A 19,561-nucleotide genomic window follows, 5' to 3' on the forward strand; every position below is an offset into this window, starting at 1 on the left:
GTTCGTACTTCTCCTTGGTAGAGCTGGACAAGCCACTGGGATTTGTTTTTCTTTGCTTTTCTTTCTTTCCTTCACTTTGTGGTGTGGTAAGAGGCTTCTGTCATTTTCTGGATATTGAGACATTATACAAATGTCCTAGTGCTAATGCAGGGTTCATAGAGCCAGAGTTACTGTACATGCACAAAACATTCAGTATTAAATACCTTAATAAACATTAATAACACATAGGGGTCTTGAGTGACACAACAGAAAATATAAATAAATATAATTAATATTAATATTAATTAATAAAATATAATTAATATAGTATAGCATCCACTCTATGGCCAGACATACATATATTCTTTTAATCACAGTATAAACTAACCAAAGAGGACAAGATAGCACTAGAGGAGGGCAAATAGCGCTGTCGTCGTAGAGTGTCACACCATCTTGTGTACAGTAGCGTGAGCAGCTGCTTTACCTGTTAGGCTTCTCTCTCCCTGGTTTGTTGCTGTCATAGGAAAGAGAGAGCTGACTGGTGGGTTGAAATTGGCTAAGAAATAAGGGGGAGAAAAAAAAGGGAGAAAAAAGGGGAAAGAAAAAGTTTTTTGTGGATGCAAACTGAATGAACACTGTTGAACACTGTTAATTACAATTTTATTGTCTTCCCAGCTACTTCATATACACTGGAATATATCGTGGTGGTAGAGATAAATGTTTCTGAAGTGATTTTGATTCAGCAGCTCCAAGCAATCGGCCTTGGGTCAATCATTCAGCTAGACAACACCACTAAAATATCTACTGTGAACGTAACAACTGGTAAGTTTAGAATTCACATGACAATTACAAATGAGACACAAAAGGCCTGACATTGTGCCAAGTATGTGTGTTTATTAAAGACCATTTAAAAAGCCCACTGTCTGTGGTGTAATGTGGCTTCCTTAAGCAGTTATACTATGTAATTTGTAATAAGGTAAAGTAATTAGTAAGTACTCATTTTCATTCATTAAGAAACACTGCATTACCAAAATATATACTTCAATTTACTGTATTGTTTGTTTTGTCATTTTTGCAGTGTGCCAATTAAACAGTAATGGATACCAATGCAGGTGTGAGAATCAGTATTTCTGGCCATGTGACAAGTGCATTCAATACGGGCAATGCAACGGCACCAACAAATGTAATTGCATCAATGGTGTTCCAAATGATGGGCAGTTCTGCCAGCCACAAACTGGCATCTCAAGTAGGTACAACTTTATATTAGTAAAACAGCATGTGTCATAGTGGTATTGGAGTTTTGTCCTGATCCTATGCTCATTTACTCAAAATTATAACAGTAATGTTGTCTTAAAACAAACATGCAATAAAAAAGTGAAAAAAAAAAATCTATAGATAAATATATTGGCGTGAAAATATTATCATCATATTAAATGCATGGATTAGCGCAATTGTGACAGCTACACTTGCAAGCCCCTGCCCACCAGAGCGAAACCACCCGAAATTAGGAGCACACTTCCGCTTAATTTCCGGATATATAAATACAACTTCCATGCTGCATATCATCGCAAAGTATCATCAGCCTGTTTTCCGGTTCTTTGCTTACTATTTTGCCCAATTTGGATTTGTTTGCCTTTTCTTTGGATTAGTGAACCTTGTGCCTGTTTTTTGACCCTGTTCTTGTCTGATATTTTGGATTGTACTGCTTGATATTGTTATTAAAATGGAGTTTATCTGCACATGGATCCTGCTTCTCAATCCTTAAAGAATATTTCATGCTTGTTGGAACCAGCAGCTCCAGGCTATGGTGGTGTGTTATTGCAGCCTACCATGAAGAGCTGGCTAACCTACAAGCCAGCAACACTCATCTTCTACAATCTCTCATGGGTCCCACCATGGTCTGGAGTAATCCAGTAGACATGGCCCTTGCCGAAAAATTTGATGACACAGCAGAAATGTTTAAAGGCTTTATTCTGCAATATGAGGTATTCTTTCAACATCAGTCTGCCACCTAACACCAGGATACCACAAAGTCTGCGTTCCTTCTTACACTTACGCAACCGCGGTCTTACGCAAGCGCGGTCAAGTGAGAGTGTCTAATGAATACTTAACTCAGTTACTCTGTGATGTGCTTGAATACCCTGTCGGAGGCTGCAACGTCTCTGACCGATTACTACAGCTCTGCCAGGGCTCTTTTACTGCTGCAGAATATGTTATAACCTTTCACACACTTGCCACCCAGAGCAGTTTGAATGATACCATCCTAAAAATTTGTATTGTAAGATGGACTGAACCCCTATCTCCAAACCGAGCTAGCCTGCTGCAATGAGAATTTAACCCCAGTATATACTGTACATCGACAATCAACTGTCTAATGCATGAGATTCGGACCCTATATTCGGACCTCTCTGAAGGAATGAGAATGCCGCTAATTCTACTGGCTATGTTTAATGTATTTACCAGTGAAACCTTCTCCCTGAACCCCTAGGGTGAGCCTGACTGTCTGCTTCCTCCCCCGTCGTTTCAGCCCTAGGGGACTCCATGTCAGCTGTTAACATTATTCACCAACACTGTCCAGGATGTGCAACTTCCTGTTACACCACTCACCGGAAATTATGACAGCAGATAACCAAATGTTACTCACCAAATGCTTTCACTCACCATACAGATACAGTAGATCTATTTTACACAAAGCAAATCACCCTGCCATTCACCTCCTTCTCTGCTAAGCAAACCATCCTGGAATTCTCCTGGAATTACTCAATGAGAACTTTACCACAGCCCCCATCCTCTGCCTCCCTGGCTCCTCTATCATTTTATTGTCACGGAAGTGGACGCCTCCTGCTGTGGGATTGGCACAGTGCTGTCTCACTGTCATAGGGACCCAGAGTAGCTTTACCCCTGCGTCTAATTCTCCTGTAAACTAACTTCAGCAGAAGCCAACTACAACATCGGGAACTGTGAACTGCTCTCTATTAAGGAGGCATTGGAGGAGTGGAGACACAGCTTGGAGGCCCTGCACCTGCTCCAAGTACTTACCAGTCACAAGAACCTGGAATATTACGGGTGCAAAAACATTTAATCCTAGACATGTTTGGGTCATCGACCGAGCCGTCTGCAAGAATAGCAAAGCCGATGCACTGTCCCTCTGCTCTCCTACTCTCAATCCTTACAGCAATTTAATGACAGATTATTCAATCAGGTTTAAGTAGACTTTGGAACAGAATTAGGACACAGTTACTCTTACAAGATCGGAAAAAATCCATTATTTAATGTATCTTAATCATTCAGTTAAGAAGGTGGAAATACCACTGTATAAAAAAGAAGTGGGGTCTAATAAATGTCGATTGCCCTAAAGTAAATACGAAATAAATAGCTAGAACTATTCATGATTAATTTAAAATTCATCTAATTTTCTCCACACTTTTCTTGTTCTTATTGTGGTAGGAATTTTACTATGGAAAGCTACTTATCAGGCAACATCTTACTATGTAGTCACTTTATCTAGTCTGTTGTGTCTTGTCTTGGAGAAAACCTGTTATTTAAATGTAATTGAACAATGTCGATACTGGGCACGGTGGCTTAGCGGTTAGCACGTTTGCCTCACACCTCCAGGGTCGGGGGTTCGATTCCCACCTCTGCCTTGTGTGTGCGGAGTTTGCATGTTCTCCCCGTGCCTCGGGGGTTTCCTCCGGGTACTCCGGTTTCCTCCCCCAGTCCAAAGACATGCATGGTAGGTTGATTGGCATCTCTGGAAAATTGTCCATAGTGTGTGTGTGAATGAGAGAGTGTGTGTGTGTGTGTGCCCTGTGATGGGTTGGCACTCCATCCAGGGTGTATCCTGCCTCGATGCCCGATGACGCCTGAGATAGGCACAGGCTCCCTGTGACTCGAGGTAGTTCGGATAAGCGGTAGAAAATGAATGAATGAATGGATGAATGTCTATACTACAAATAGTATGCAATTGATCCTGAACCAGTGAAATAAGAATGTAATAAGAATAATGTGACGTGTCCTAAATCACCATTCATAAACATGGATTTGATGAAAGATACTTTTATATACAACATCCAGTTAGTATAGTTCAGTCTATCAAATGAATTGAAATCATTACTAAACAGCAAAAGGTTTTTCTTATACTCATTTTTCACTTGTTCTCTCTTAGGTGAAAATACATGTCCAACTTCACCACCATCCACAGGTAAAGTAGTAAATGTTTAGTGTATAATTAATACTACTTCTATTTTTTGTTCAATGCAATGGATATCTTGATAAGTATGTGATTACAATCGATATAAAAAGGCTAGACAATATGATTCACAGATAGCTAAATTGGATTTGGAAATACATCTGGTGCATCTCTGCTTCCTAAGACTTGTGTAGTGCATCAGTTGTGTTCTTAGAAATGGTTAACGCAGCCAGACAGGAGCACGGGTTTAAAATATGTTCTGAAATAATAAGAATCAGAACAAGAATAAGGTGCCTCACAACCTCAGGGTTGGGGGTTTGATTCTCATCTCCTCCCTGTGTGTAGTTTGCATGTTCTTCCCATGTTTCAGGGGTTTCCTCTAGGTCCATCCCCAGTCCGAAAGACATGTCAAATGGGCTGATTGGTATCTCTGGTAAAACTGTCCGTAGTGTGTGAATGGGTCTGAAAGTGTGTGTGGGTGTATGTTTGTGTACAGTAGCACCAATATCCTATAGTTGTAAATTTATTCACTGAAATCCAAGCCCTTTAATTAAGTTAGACTGAGAATATATAATACCACAATCCCATACATGTGTTGTGGTTGTGCACAAAAATGTATATCATAGAAATCTACGTTCATATAATTACCATTAATGTCCTGTAGTTGGCAGTCTAACAACATACACAGTATACACAGGTATACACAGAAACTTGGTCTGATGTCACAGAAGTGTGTGAGATAATGGCACAATTCTTATCATCTTTCAATGAATAGAAATTCTGGCAAGTTAATTCATTAAAACTAATGTTTTCATTTTAGTGTCTGCAGAATAGGGTGATATATTTGAATTGTTTTGAATTATATTTGAACAGCTTCCTTGAGACAACGTGGATTATGAAAACGCAATACAAATCAATTTAAATTGAAATGAAAAATACATTAGACCCACACTAGTGTGTAAGTGTCTGAAAAAACCTGGCTAATAGTTAGTGAGATATTTATATCACGGAAACAAAGATATACTGTGTGCGTGGAAGAATGGCAATAAAGCTTGAGTTGAATAGTTTCCTTGTGTGACGTGCTTGGTGTCATTTTATATCTATTATCTGATTTGTGCAGATCAACAACAATGTGTCTCTTTTGTTTTGGAAGGTCTTTGGGTTTTTTTTTATTGATAATAAACAGCAAATGGATTTTACTTGTGTGTATAAATGTACTTTAGTAATAACAATGTGCTATTGTTTGTTCTATATGTACTATATGTATATATATATACAGTATATACAGTATATACAGTGTATATTCAGACCCCCTTCACTTTTTTCGGTTTTGTAATGTCGCAGTTTGATACTACAATTGTTCAGATAATTTTTTCTCTCATTAGACCACACTCAGTACCCCATAATGACAAAGCAGAAATTCTAGAAATGTCTGTATTACAAAGAAAGAACTGAAATATCACTTGTACCTTCAGACCCTTTATTCAGTACTTAGTTGAAGCACTTAGTTTGGCAGCAATTGCTGCCTCAAGTCTTTTTGGGTATGACGCAACAGGTTCTGCACAGGTGGATTGGGGGATTTCCTTTCATTCTTCTTTGTGTTTGCGTTTTGCGTTTACGTTCCTTTGCGTTTGTGTTTTGCTTCTTTGAACTTAAAACACTCCTGTGTTTGTATTGTATTGTACTGTCTGCTTAGGGATGTTGTCATATTAGTAGGTGAACCTTTTGCCCAGTCTGTGGTCCTGAGCACTGTGGAACAGGTTTTTATTAAGATAAGATAAGATAAGATAAGATAAGATAAGATAAGATAAAACAAGACAAGATAAGACAAGACAAGACAAGATAAGATAAGATAAGATAAGATAGGATAGGATAAGATAAGAAGACAAGACAAGACAAGATAAGATAAGATAAGATAGGATAGGATAAGACAAGACAAGATAAGATAAGATAAGATAAGACAAGATAGGATAAGATAAGATAGGATAAGATAAGACAAGATAAGATAAGATAAAATAAGATAAGATAAGATAGAATAGGATAGGATAGGATAAGATAGGATAAGATAAGATAGGATAAGATAAGATAAGATAAGACAAGACAAGACAAGATAAGATAAGATAGGATAGGATAAGACAAGACAAGACAAGATAAGATAAGATAAGATAAGATAAGATAAGATAAGATAAGATAAGACAAGATAGGATAGGATAAGATAGGATAAGATAAGACAAGATAAGACAAGACAAGATAAGATAAGATAAGATAAGATAAGATAAGACAAGATAAGATAAGATAAGATAAGATAAGATAAGATAAGATAAGATAGGATAGGATAAGATAGGATAAGATAAGATAAGATAAGATAAGATAAGATAGGATAAGATAAGACAAGACAAGACAAGATAAGATAAGATAAGACAAGATAAGACAAGACAAGAAAAGACAAGATAAGATAAGATAAGATATATACCTTTATTGGTCCCACAATGGGGCAATTTCACTGTTACAGCAACCAAGAGTAATAAAATGCAAATATATAAAAAAAGAATGTAGACATAATATAATGTACAGTTTGTACAAAACAAAATGTATAAAAAGATGCATATTACACATAGATAATGTTTTTCAAAATTTCTGTTATTGCCCGTTTTTCAACGAATATCTCTGTACTTTGCTCCATTCAGCTTTCCCTTAACCCTGACCAGTCTGTCAGTCTTTGTTAATGAAAAACACCCCTACAGCATTATGCTGCCACCACCATGCCTCACTGTTGGGATTTATTGGACTGGTGATGACTGGTGCCTGCTTACATCCAGAATTAATGTTTAGTATTAAGGCCGACCAGAGAATCTTGTTCCTCACAGTCTGAGATTCCTTCAGCTGCTTTATCACAAACTCCAAGCTTTCATGTGTTGTGCACTGAGGAAAACCTTCCATCTAGCCACTCGGCCATAAAGCTCAGATCAGTGGATGGCTGCAGTGATGGTTGTCCTTCTGGAACTTTGTCCCATCTCCACACAGGACCTTTGGAGCTTAATCACTGTGATGTACATGTGATGTTTCAGTTTTTGCTTTTTAAAACATTTGTAGAATTCTGCTTTCACTTTGTCATTATGGGGCACTGAGGCAATGTAACAACACATATAATCATTTAGTGAAGGTGAATAGTGAAGGTCAGATAGATAGATAGATAGATAGATAGATAGATAGATAGATAGATAGATAGATAGATAGATAGATAGATAGATAGATAGATAGATAGATAGATAGATAGACAGACATAGACAGACATAGACAGACAGAGCCAGATATAGATAGATATAGACAGACATAGACAGACATAGACAGATATAGATAGATATAGACAGACATAGACAGACATAGACAGATATAGATAGATATAGACAGACATAGACAGACATAGACAGATATAGATAGATATAGACAGACATCTCCACACCGGATCTTTGGAGCTTAATCAGAGTGATGTACATGTGATGTTTCAGTTTTTCCTTTTTAAAACATTTGTAGAATTCTGCTTTCACTTTGTCATTATAGGGTACTGAGGCAATGTAACAACACATATAATAATATAGTGAAGGTGAATAGTGAAGGTCACATAGATAGATAGATAGATAGATAGATAGATAGATAGATAGATAGATAGATAGATAGATAGATAGATAGATAGATAGATAGATAGATAGATAGTCAGACATAGACAGACATAGACAGATATAGACAGACATAGACAGACATAGATAGATATAGATAGATATAGACGGATATAGACAGACATAGACAGATATAGATAGATATAGAGAGACATAGACAGACATAGACAGATATAGATAGATATAGATACATATAGACAGACATAGACAGACAGAGACAGACATAGACAGATATAGATAGATATAGACAGACATAGACAGACATAGTCAGATATAGACAGACATAGACAGATATAGACAGACATAGACAGACATAGTCAGACATAGACAGACATAGACAGATATAGATAGATATAGACAGATATAGACAGACATAGACAGACATAGACAGACATAGACAGACATAGTCAGATATAGACAGACATAGACAGATATAGACAGACATAGACAGACATAGTCAGACATAGACAGACATAGACAGATATAGATAGATATAGATAGATATAGACAGACATAGACAGACATAGACAGATATAGACAGACAGAGACAGATATAGACAGACATAGACAGACATAGATAGACATAGACAGATATAGATAGATATAGACAGACACAGACAGATATAGACAGACATAGACAGACATGGATAGACATAGACAGACATAAACAGACATAGTCAGACATAGACAGACATAGACAGATATAGACAGACATAGACAGACATAGATAGATATAGACAGACATAGACAGACATAGACAGATATAGATAGATATAGATAGATATAGACAGACATAGACAGACATAGACAGATATAGACAGACATAGACAGACATAGACAGACATAGATAGATATAGAGAGACATAGACAGACATAGACAGATATAGATAGATATAGATAGATATAGACAGACATAGACAGACAGAGACAGACATAGACGGACATAGACAGACATAGACAGATATAGATAGATATAGACAGACATAGACAGACATAGTCAGATATAGACAGACATAGACAGATATAGACAGACATAGTCAGACATAGACAGATATAGATAGATATAGACAGACATAGACAGACATAGACAGATATAGACAGACATAGACAGACATAGACAGATATAGATAGATATAGACGGATATAGACAGACATAGACAGATATAGATAGATATAGAGAGACATAGACAGACATAGACAGATATAGATAGATATAGATAGATATAGACAGACATAGACAGACAGAGACAGACATAGACAGACATAGACAGATATAGATAGATATAGACAGACATAGACAGACATAGACAGATATAGACAGACATAGACAGACAGAGACAGATATAGACAGACATAGACAGACATAGACAGACATAGACAGATATAGATAGATATAGACAGACACAGACAGACAGAGACAGATATAGACAGACATAGACAGACATAGATAGACATAGACAGACATAGACAGACATAGTCAGACATAGACAGACATAGACAGATATAGACAGACATAGACAGACATAGATAGATATAGACAGACATAGACAGACATAGATAGACATAGACAGATATAGATAGATATAGACAGACACAGACAGACAGAGACAGATATAGACAGACATAGACAGACATAGATAGACATAGACAGACATAGACAGACATAGTCAGACATAGACAGACATAGACAGATATAGACAGACATAGACAGACATAGACAGATATAGACAGACATAGACAGACATAGATAGACATAGACAGATATAGATAGATATAGACAGACACAGACAGACAGAGACAGATATAGACAGACATAGACAGACATAGATAGACATAAACAGACATAGACAGACATAGTCAGACATAGACAGACATAGACAGATATAGACAGACATAGATAGATATAGACAGATATAGACAGACATAGACAGACATAGTCAGACATAGACAGACATAGACAGATATAGACAGACATAGACAGACATAGACAGACATAGATAGACATAGACAGACATAGACAGATATAGATAGATATAGACAGACATAGACAGACATAGACAGACATAGACAGACATACTCAGACATAGACAGACATAGTCAGATATAGACAGATATAGACAGACATAGACAGACATAGACAGACATAGATAGATATAGACAGACATAGACAGATATAGACAGATATAGACAGACATAGACAGACATAGACAGATATAGATAGATATAGATAGACATAGACAGACATAGACTGACATAGTCATATATAGACAGACATAGACAGATATAGACAGACATAGACAGAGACAGACAGAGACAGACATAGACAGATATAGACAGATATAGACAGACATAGACAGACATAGACAGACATAGACAGATATAGATAGATATAGATGGATATAGACAGACATAGACAGATATAGATAGATATAGACAGACATAGACAGATATAGACAGACATAGACAGACATAGACAGATATAGATAGATATAGACAGACATAGACAGACATAGACAGATATAGACAGACATAGACAGACAGAGACAGATATAGACAGACATAGATAGACATAGATAGATATAGATAGATATAGACAGACATGGACAGACATAGACAGATATAGATATAGATAGATATAGACAGACATAGACAGACATAGATAGATATAGATAGATATAGACAGACATAGACAGACATAGTCAGACATAGACAGACATAGACAGATATAGACAGACATAGACAGACATAGACAGACATAGACAGACATAGATAGATATAGACAGACATAGACAGACATAGACAGATATAGATAGATATAGACAGACATCTCCACACAGGACCTTTGGAGCTTAATCAGAGTGATGTACATGTGATGTTTCAGTTTTTCCTTTTTAAAACATTTGTAGAATTCTGCTTTCACTTTGTCATTATGGGGCACTGAGGCAATGTAACAACACATATAATAATATAGACAGTCATAGACAGACATAGATAGATATTGATGGATATAGACAGACATAGACGGATATTGATGGATATAGACAGACATAGACAGATATAGATAGATATAGACAGACATAGACAGACATAGACAGACATAGATAGATATAGATGGATATAGATAGATAAATAAACCTCCTTTATTTCTCTTTCCTGTTAGAGACCACAAAGTACATGTCATTGTCATTAGATGAAAAGTTTGACATCGCACTCTCCGACAAAAACAGTGTGAAGTACAACAAATATAAAGCCACAATAGAAGGCGCGGTAAGTTTGTCGAAATTTAAATACAATACAAATAAATGATTATATAATATTACATCCTTTTAAAAGAGACCTAGCTTTTAGTAAATTAGAAGTGACCTTTATTTAACCGGTGAATAAATTTAAATACATTTTACTTTATGCAAAAAAATTTTAAAAGCCCAATTCAGAATTTCAGTCTGTAGAAACTTTTTTTTTTCTATTTCAGATTGATAAAAGTTATCGACACATAACTGGCTACATCCCTGGCTCTGTGGTAGTCCTTGGGTTTAGGTAATCAGCTTTGTTTTCTAAACAATATAGATATGTGAAAATTAGGCTTTTTCCTGGTTTAGGTTGCATCGCTAAATTTGCTATATATTTATTTTATGTGTTTGTTCTTTAGGCCTGGCAGCGTAATTGTAGACTTTACGATTAACGCAAGCACGAATACACTTGATTTTAAATTCGGAAACTCAGCGCTCTCTCAAACACTTACTGCAGATGGATTCAAAGTCAATAACAATCCTATTGCTTTTAGCGGTAAGCTTCTTATTTATTTTATCTTTCATTGATATTTCAGATGTTTCCTGCCCTTAGGAGTTGTGTTGTTTTGTTTTCTTGTGTTTTTTTAAATTAATGAACACATTATATCATAGATAATAGTGAATGACGGTGGTGTCATTGAAGTAATGATAATAATACAATAATGGAGTTAAAAGGTACTTGAAACACAGCGGCTTATTATATTATTCTTATATTTCAGAGGAGTATAACCTCACCCAAAACACAGGAATAATCTATCCTCTGCAAGATATACAGTTAAATTGTGCTCTTCCAACCGATGGATTGGGAGGCATACAATGGCAAGTGAATGGAGCTCAGTCTCTAAAGCCCAATAAATATAACATCCTCAATAACAACCGCACACTTATAGTAAAAAATGTGAGTGCAACTGACAGTGGTAAGTACTCGAAAGTTCACAGATCTTATCTCTCTTATCTTTATTTATATAAAACTCTGTCTATAGTTTTAAGATTTGTGATGTTCTGTGTCTCTAATGTGGGTATCTCTCATATGATTAAAGTTTCCTAAAACTGTTAATAGAAACGATGTTTGTGACTGAGATTTATAAGCAAACATTATAATAGATTCTAATCTTGTGTTTTAATCTTTTATTCCCGACTCGTTATATGTACACGTATATCACAGGTATCTACCAATGCATAACCGAAGTCAATTCACTGACAAATATCCAGTGGCAAAGAATTGCGATCCAGCCATTTCCCAATATCCAAGTAGATCCTGATAAAGTGTATAAATGTGAGAATTTGTCCATACCACTAAAATGCTGTGCTCAAAGCAGCTATACGATCGAGTGGACCGAGGACTCCCTGTCTCCACTGACACCTCCAGGTCATACACTAAATAAATATATCTTATTGTTATTTGTTACAGATCATATAAGTGAATAAACTATTTTAAAACTGTTAAGAGGCTGAACATACACATTAAATTTACGCAGTAAGTTTTGTCAGTAAATTTGAATAGAAGTATTAGAAGAATATTCTATATCGCAGGTCCGGGGACAAACTGCATCGTATACACCTACACTGTCTGGCAAAAGGATTGTGCGGCTACGGACAAAATAGTCACATTAACATGTCGACTGTCAGACACCAGCCTGAGTGGGTTTAGTTATAGCTCTTCAAACATAAAACTAAACATAATCCCAAGAGGTGAGCTACAGTATCACGTTTCTTTTCTTCTTACTGTATGTCTTTCAGATGGTTTTTATTTATTGGTTGTTGTTTTTGTCCTAATCAAATGTTTGGTAAAGTGCTATTATTAAAACATTGGCCCACAAATATATATTGGATTATACCTCAAATGATACTTGTGGATTTTGAACGATAATAATAATAATAATAATAATAATAATAATAGAAATATGAATTTAATTATTCTAGATTATAAATGGAAGTTGAATAAATGAAGACTGATCAAGGCTTGGGATCACAAAACATTCATAAATTGCTATAATTTGAAGATATTTGCATTTTGGTCTTTTTGATTTTTGGTCCTCAATATAAAAAATTTACATATTTTTCCTCATTAGCGTTCAACTGCAATGATGTCAACTTTGGTGCCGGGACTGTAAATCAGACAGCGTACAGACAATGTGATGGAGCTAATATTGGCATTCAGTGGGCAGTGTGTAATAAAACAGGGCAGTGGAGCATAATATCTAACAATTGCACCCTGCGTGTCCTCCAGAACCTGGCAGATATGGCTGAAGTAATACTTTGAATTCATGTTAAAGATAAACATATTTATATGATTTATTAGATGACTGATTGATAACATAATCTGCTCAAATCTTTTTTTTTTTTACACCAGAATTTAGACATAGAAGCCGTCCCGATGTTTGCTACTGATCTCCTTAATGCTGTAGAAAACAACACCATGAATATTTCCACGGTTCCTGTGAATCTCTTGAAAGTGGTTGATTTACTAAGCACAATTGCTAAGTTTTCAAAAGCAAACTCTTTTGCGGTTGACCAAAACACAATGAAGGTACGTACATTTATTATTTACACTTTTATTATTAAACATGACATAGGTACTGTAGCTAAGCTGAGCTTGAGCTGCTGCTGTTTAAGCCATAATTCAAACATAATTCAAACATTCATTAACTATAATACAGTGGGCTAGTATGTGTAAGCAGAGAGAAAAGGGATAAGAGGGTATTATATGGCCTAATGGTTAGAGAGTCTGACTCCTAACCATAAGGTCATGGGTTCGAGTCTCGGGCGGCCACGACTGAGGTGCCCTTGAGCAAGACACCGAACCCCCCAACTGCTCCCCGGGTGCCGCAGCATAAATGGCTGCCCACTGCTCCGGGTGTGTGTTCATGGTGTGTGTGTGTGTGTGTGTGTGTGTGTGTATATGTGTGTGTGTGTGTGTGTGTGTGTGTGTGTTCACTGTCTGTGTGTGTGTGCTTTGGATGGGTTAAATGCAGAGAACAAATTCTGAGTATGGGTCACCGTACTTAGCCGTACGTCACGTCACGTCACTTTCTTATTGTGCAGGAGAGTATACGTTGCCATAAGTAAAGTGTATGACAGTGTACTCTATGTAATACACGCTGCCATACAACAAATATTGTACAGTATGACAGCGTGTATTACATATTACATATAATATATTTATATATTTAAACGTTTGTTGTTAATAATAGAAAATCCAAGTATTCTTTTCTTATCTGAACATTCAGGATTTCCTCAAAACTGTGGACGTCATAACATCAGAAACGGCACAAGAAACATGGAATAGTTTTAACAGTGAAAATACGAACATGAACGCTATCTCTATGCTTCTTCAGTCGATCGAAAGTATCGGAAGCAGTCTCTCCAGTGATAGCTTTTCCATAACAACATCAAATATCCAACTTGAGAGGAATTTTAGCAACTCAACTAAATTGTTTAACACAAATTCCACCACTCAAGCGAGCATTGCAGAGACGAGCGGAAGATTTCTAGTCACCGTCATTGTCTTCTCGGCACTTAACAGTGTGTTACCTGGTCGGGATGCAGCCTACAATAACAGCAGTAAAACTCAATCCAGCATCAACGGAGACCTAGTTGTAATTGAAGGAGACTCGACAATAAACAACGTATCCCTGTTTTTTGAAGTTAAAAATAGGTCATTAGGAAACCCACAGTGTGTCTTTTGGAACTTTAGCCTTTTAAATGGTATTGGTGCCTGGGACTCGACTGGATGTGAAATAAAGCAAGTGATTAATCAAGATGGAAAGCTAACATGTGAGTGCAGCCATACAACATCGTTTTCGATCCTGATGTCACCATTTTCTCCGGATAACCAAGCCTTAGCCTATATAACATACATTGGTGTAGGCATTTCAATTGGCAGCTTGGTTTTGTGCCTCATCATTGAAGGCCTTATCTGGAAATCAATGTCAAAGAACGATACCTCTTACATGCGCCATATCTCTACTATCAACATCGCTCTGTCCCTCCTGGTTGCAGACATATGTTTTATTATTGGAGCAGCAATCGGAACAAAAGGACAGAAGACACCAGAGGGTCCCTGCAGTACAGTGACATTCTTTATCCACTTCTTTTACCTTGCTCTTTTCTTCTGGATGCTACTGTCAGCTCTCTTGCTTCTCTACCGCATTGTCGTAGTCTTTTCCAGATTGTCCCGGACCGTGATGATGACCATAGCCTTTAGTGTTGGCTATGGAGCTCCGTTAATAATTGCTGTCATTACTGTCGCAGCAACATCTGGAAACAGAGGATACATTCAAGAAGAGAATACATGTTGGCTCAACTGGTATAAAACTAAGGCAATACTGGCATTTGTGATTCCAGCCCTAACCATTGTGTTTATAAATCTCCTGGTGCTTATTATACTTGTATATAAGATACTGAAGAGCGGAATTAGTGCCACTATTCAGCGAGATGAGAAAGATGCCTTAGTAGTGATTACCAGGTGTGTGGTGATTTTAACCCCTTTCTTTGGTCTGACTTGGGGATTTGGGATCGGGACCATCGTGTCACCAGACTTTGGGATCCATGTGGTGTTTGCAATCCTCAATTCACTGCAGGTACCAATATCACCTTCATACATATTTAATTTATTTTTATTTTTTAATTTATTTGGAGCAATGCAGGTTTTTTTTTTTGCAGAAGCACATACTGTATGCAGCAGCTTACCTATGAAATAAAAATAATATTTTGAAAGATATACAGCACTGACATCATTGTATCCCTTTGGTTTTGTAAATTTGATGCCGTTTCAACATAGATTTTTTTAAGAGTAAATGAATATTTTAACCTGATCAATGTGTCGATCCAGAATAGATAGAAATAATCACCTACTGTACAGTTTTAAGATTTATGTAAAAATCTATTTGTGTGTAGGACACAATACAGTATGTTTCTTAAATGAAGCAGAAATACAATCTGTAATTTGTCTTATTTATATCTTCAAAGGGCTTCTTTATTTTAGTTCTTGGAACTCTACTGGACAAGAAGGTGCGTATTTTCCATATATTCAGGCTGTTTGTTGACAAATCTTTTACTAAGACCAGCCGATTTACGGAGATGAACAGATTCAGAGAAAGCTTACATCATGAGTAGTTTGTGTACAGTGTTCATTTACCCAGAGGAACCAAAAATACATTAAACACTAGAACTGTTTCTGAGAATAAATTCTCTACACTCTCTACACTGCAAAATAATAATAATAATAATAATAATAATAATAATAATAATAATAATAATAATAATAATAATAATAATAACACTCTTTAAGGGCTCCCCCATATGTCTTGGGGAAAACCCTTAATAATGCCTTAAAGTAGCATAATGGAGAAAAAAAATTCATGATAGTAATAAAAAACAAAATCATTGTTCAACTAAAATAATGCAATCTAGAGGAGTCAACATTTAAGTCAGTTCAAGGTCATTTTGTGAAATTTGTAGAAATGAAATTGGCAGGTTATCAAAATCCTGCTAAGTTACATTATACTTTAAAATAATTTGTCCTTTTTATTTTTATTTTTTGTAGATCATTGGGGTGCTTTTAGGAAGGTGGAGGCAGAGGAACATGAGTTCTACCCAATCTGGGGTAAATATACTTTTAATCCACTTCTGTGCTCTGCCCTTTTTCATTGTAAAGCTGCATTGAAAAAAAATTAATATAATACTTTTCTTGTATGGGAGTATTTTCCAAATATTAAGTGAATACACAAAGTCAATGTGCAATTGCATTTCCCATGTCTTAATTACTAGTGACCTTGCACTAGTAATTACCTCGTTCGCAATTTCACTTCCTCTGTTGTGTAAGTGTCCTGCCAAAATTCAAATGGATTCGCAAATTCCTTCGCGTTTGCATTTCCGAAGCCTTGCCCAGGAGCCCGTATTAGTCTGCTATGGGGTGTGTTTACAGTATATTTGGAAATGATGTCAGGTCTCATTCTAAAGTGTCTTGAGGTCAATGGTCAGTAAAGAAAATGTGCTGAACAGTTGATTGTGTTGATAAGTACAGTATATACCTTATTAGTATCTTAACAGTTTCCTTGTTGTCTAAATGAAGAATTTTCTTGACAACTCTTAAGACGCGGAAAATGCAATTGCAAAGGGATATTTCTTTTCCATTTGAAATCGAGCAGATATTGTACACTTGTGAAAACTTCAATGCGAATAGTAATGCGTGATTTGCATTTTCATTTGCATTATATCACAATTTATACGACCGCAATAAGAAAACGCAATCGGTTTTGATCCCATAGGATTTGAGTTACAATTTTGTATTCTCCCTTTACATTTCAGAACATTGTTGGGGGAAAGCCGTCGTCTAATAGAAGGGGTTACTATCACGTGTTCCCGAGGAGATGTAAGTAACTTTCATTCACAAATGAAGCTCTAATCCGCTTTGTGTCGCTGATTATTACACACGTTCTCGACATATTAACTACATTTTACTTTCACAAAGATATATATATATATATTTTAATAAAATCATTCTGTTTTACAGATGGCTACAATATATCGACAGCTGCCTACTCCTCAAATGTACCTTCAAGCAATACGGAAACTTTTAAGTTCACTGATAAATAATGCAAATACCTTCTATGTGACCTCTATGACCTGATTTGAGTCGATTCCATTTATTTTATTGTTTATTGTGTCTTAAATGTATGATCTAATTTACAAGCCAGAAAAGACTAATTATATTAAATGAAAACTTTCCTGATTATTTCTTTAATACTTACATACAGTACATACATTTGAATTATCTCAACTATCTCAATCTATTTTCATCAATAAACATCTACCGTACAGCAAATGTTTTTTTTTTTTGTAATCGTGTCACTAAACATACACCAAACTGAGCTGGCCATTTTAATGATATGTGGTGTTTTCAACGTTGTTTAATGGTAAGACTTTAAATCAGTGAGAAATACTGCATGTGTTTCAATAGGATATAAGCTACAATTGAATAGCGCACTTTTCCATGCAGGTTTCAGAGGTGTCTTGATGCTCATCATGGAGAGCAGAGATTTTAGATTAAAAAGAAAAACATTCCATTTAGGGCAAATGTTGACTGCCATTTACTTTACATTAATTTTTTTTAGCTATATAACAATCAGTAGGTCAGTCAGTCATGAAAAACACTATAATGACTCAAAACACTATAATGACTACAATCTCTTCCTGATGACATGAACAATGCCCTGCGATGGACTGCCATGTCCATCCATCCATCCATCCATCCATCTTCTACCGCTTATCCGGGGCCGGGTCGCGGGGGCAGCAGTCATGTGTGCAGAATTCTTCCGCCTTGTTGGTACAACTTCAGATTCAATATGACCTTCAGGATAAAGTAGTTACTAAAGATGAATGAATGAATGAATGAATGAATGAATGAATGAATGAATGAATGAATGAATAATCACTTACCATAAGAAAAGGATTCGGCAAGTGTGTTTTATCCAGGTATATTGCACATTGATGAATAGTGCAAAAAAGAGGAATAAAGTCTTTTGAAACACCGTACAGAGATCACTACATGTCACCCTTAAAACTAAAAGCCCTTTTAAACACAACTTGTATGTTAAGAAAATGAGCTAATTTTTCTAAGCTATTTTTTATCACATAAGCAAATTTTTACTCAACGCAGTGAAATATCTACCAAACCCTTTGCAGGTGCAGTATCTGTGTCATGGGGACATTCACAGGCCATGAGTTATTGTGTCAAACAATCCCTGTGACAAGCCACGATAACCGTGTTGGTAAAATGTCAGGAAATCAGGAAATTAAATAAACATAAAAAACAGACGTGAGGTCACAAATGAAGTGTCAGAGATCCTCAATGCCTTTGAGAGCAAGGGATTATCAGACTGCACTTATTAACAGATACCACCATCTTCTCAAATACCACCAGCTCCAGCAACTGAAAAAGAAGCAAATAACATGCCCACCAGTGTCACCTCTAAAGAGACATTGAGGAGCTATGATACTTGACTGCTAGTGTAAGCGGCAGCGGTAAAGAAGATGGCGCTAGCTGTAAAAGACAACCCATACTGTAGATGACCTTGGCACTGACCAGTGCAACCAAATTGCTTCACAACCGTACCCTTTCAGTATTTGAGTCGTAGGAAGCATTCATTTGTGTCCATTTTGTATCACAACTCAGACTGGCTTGAACTCAGGATCGATTCTGCATTTTGTTTGTGCTGTCGGTTGTGACTCATGGCTAGCTAGTGGACTTGTTAAACTAAACTCGGAGCGTGAGAAATTACATTTATGGATATGTTATGGACCTGTCTTGAACTTGCAAAAAAATTCTTTAGGTAGCGAAAACAATCGCCTCCAACAGAGGGGAACTGGGCTATACATCACATCCTCTCAAAGCACTGCACACATCTTATTGCAGTGCCCAG

At 36.4% G+C, this 19,561-nt stretch overlaps 1 protein-coding gene across 2 annotated transcripts in view; it reads left to right on the top strand.

Moving 5' to 3' along the window:
* LOC113647004 (adhesion G protein-coupled receptor F5-like) overlaps window positions 1-17,958 on the top strand; it is a 26,178-nt gene extending 8,220 nt beyond the window's left edge. For both annotated transcript variants that reach the window (XM_047801339.1, XM_027153515.2), the window contains 16 exons: window positions 655-801; window positions 1,058-1,225; window positions 4,145-4,180; window positions 11,006-11,112; window positions 11,318-11,382; window positions 11,495-11,631; window positions 11,855-12,052; window positions 12,301-12,504; window positions 12,669-12,827; window positions 13,208-13,386; window positions 13,489-13,665; window positions 14,366-15,718; window positions 16,107-16,148; window positions 16,684-16,743; window positions 17,448-17,511; window positions 17,653-17,958. In XM_047801339.1, the coding sequence (XP_047657295.1) occupies window positions 655-801; window positions 1,058-1,225; window positions 4,145-4,180; window positions 11,006-11,112; window positions 11,318-11,382; window positions 11,495-11,631; window positions 11,855-12,052; window positions 12,301-12,504; window positions 12,669-12,827; window positions 13,208-13,386; window positions 13,489-13,665; window positions 14,366-15,718; window positions 16,107-16,148; window positions 16,684-16,743; window positions 17,448-17,511; window positions 17,653-17,735 (3,179 nt within the window). In that variant the 3' untranslated portion in view covers window positions 17,736-17,958. The remainder of the gene's footprint in view (window positions 1-654; window positions 802-1,057; window positions 1,226-4,144; window positions 4,181-11,005; window positions 11,113-11,317; window positions 11,383-11,494; window positions 11,632-11,854; window positions 12,053-12,300; window positions 12,505-12,668; window positions 12,828-13,207; window positions 13,387-13,488; window positions 13,666-14,365; window positions 15,719-16,106; window positions 16,149-16,683; window positions 16,744-17,447; window positions 17,512-17,652) is intronic.
* Window positions 17,959-19,561: the final 1,603 nt, after the last annotated feature.

Source organism: Tachysurus fulvidraco, chromosome 16 (genome assembly GCF_022655615.1).
Source record: "Tachysurus fulvidraco isolate hzauxx_2018 chromosome 16, HZAU_PFXX_2.0, whole genome shotgun sequence".
Taxonomy (NCBI): domain Eukaryota; kingdom Metazoa; phylum Chordata; class Actinopteri; order Siluriformes; family Bagridae; genus Tachysurus; species Tachysurus fulvidraco.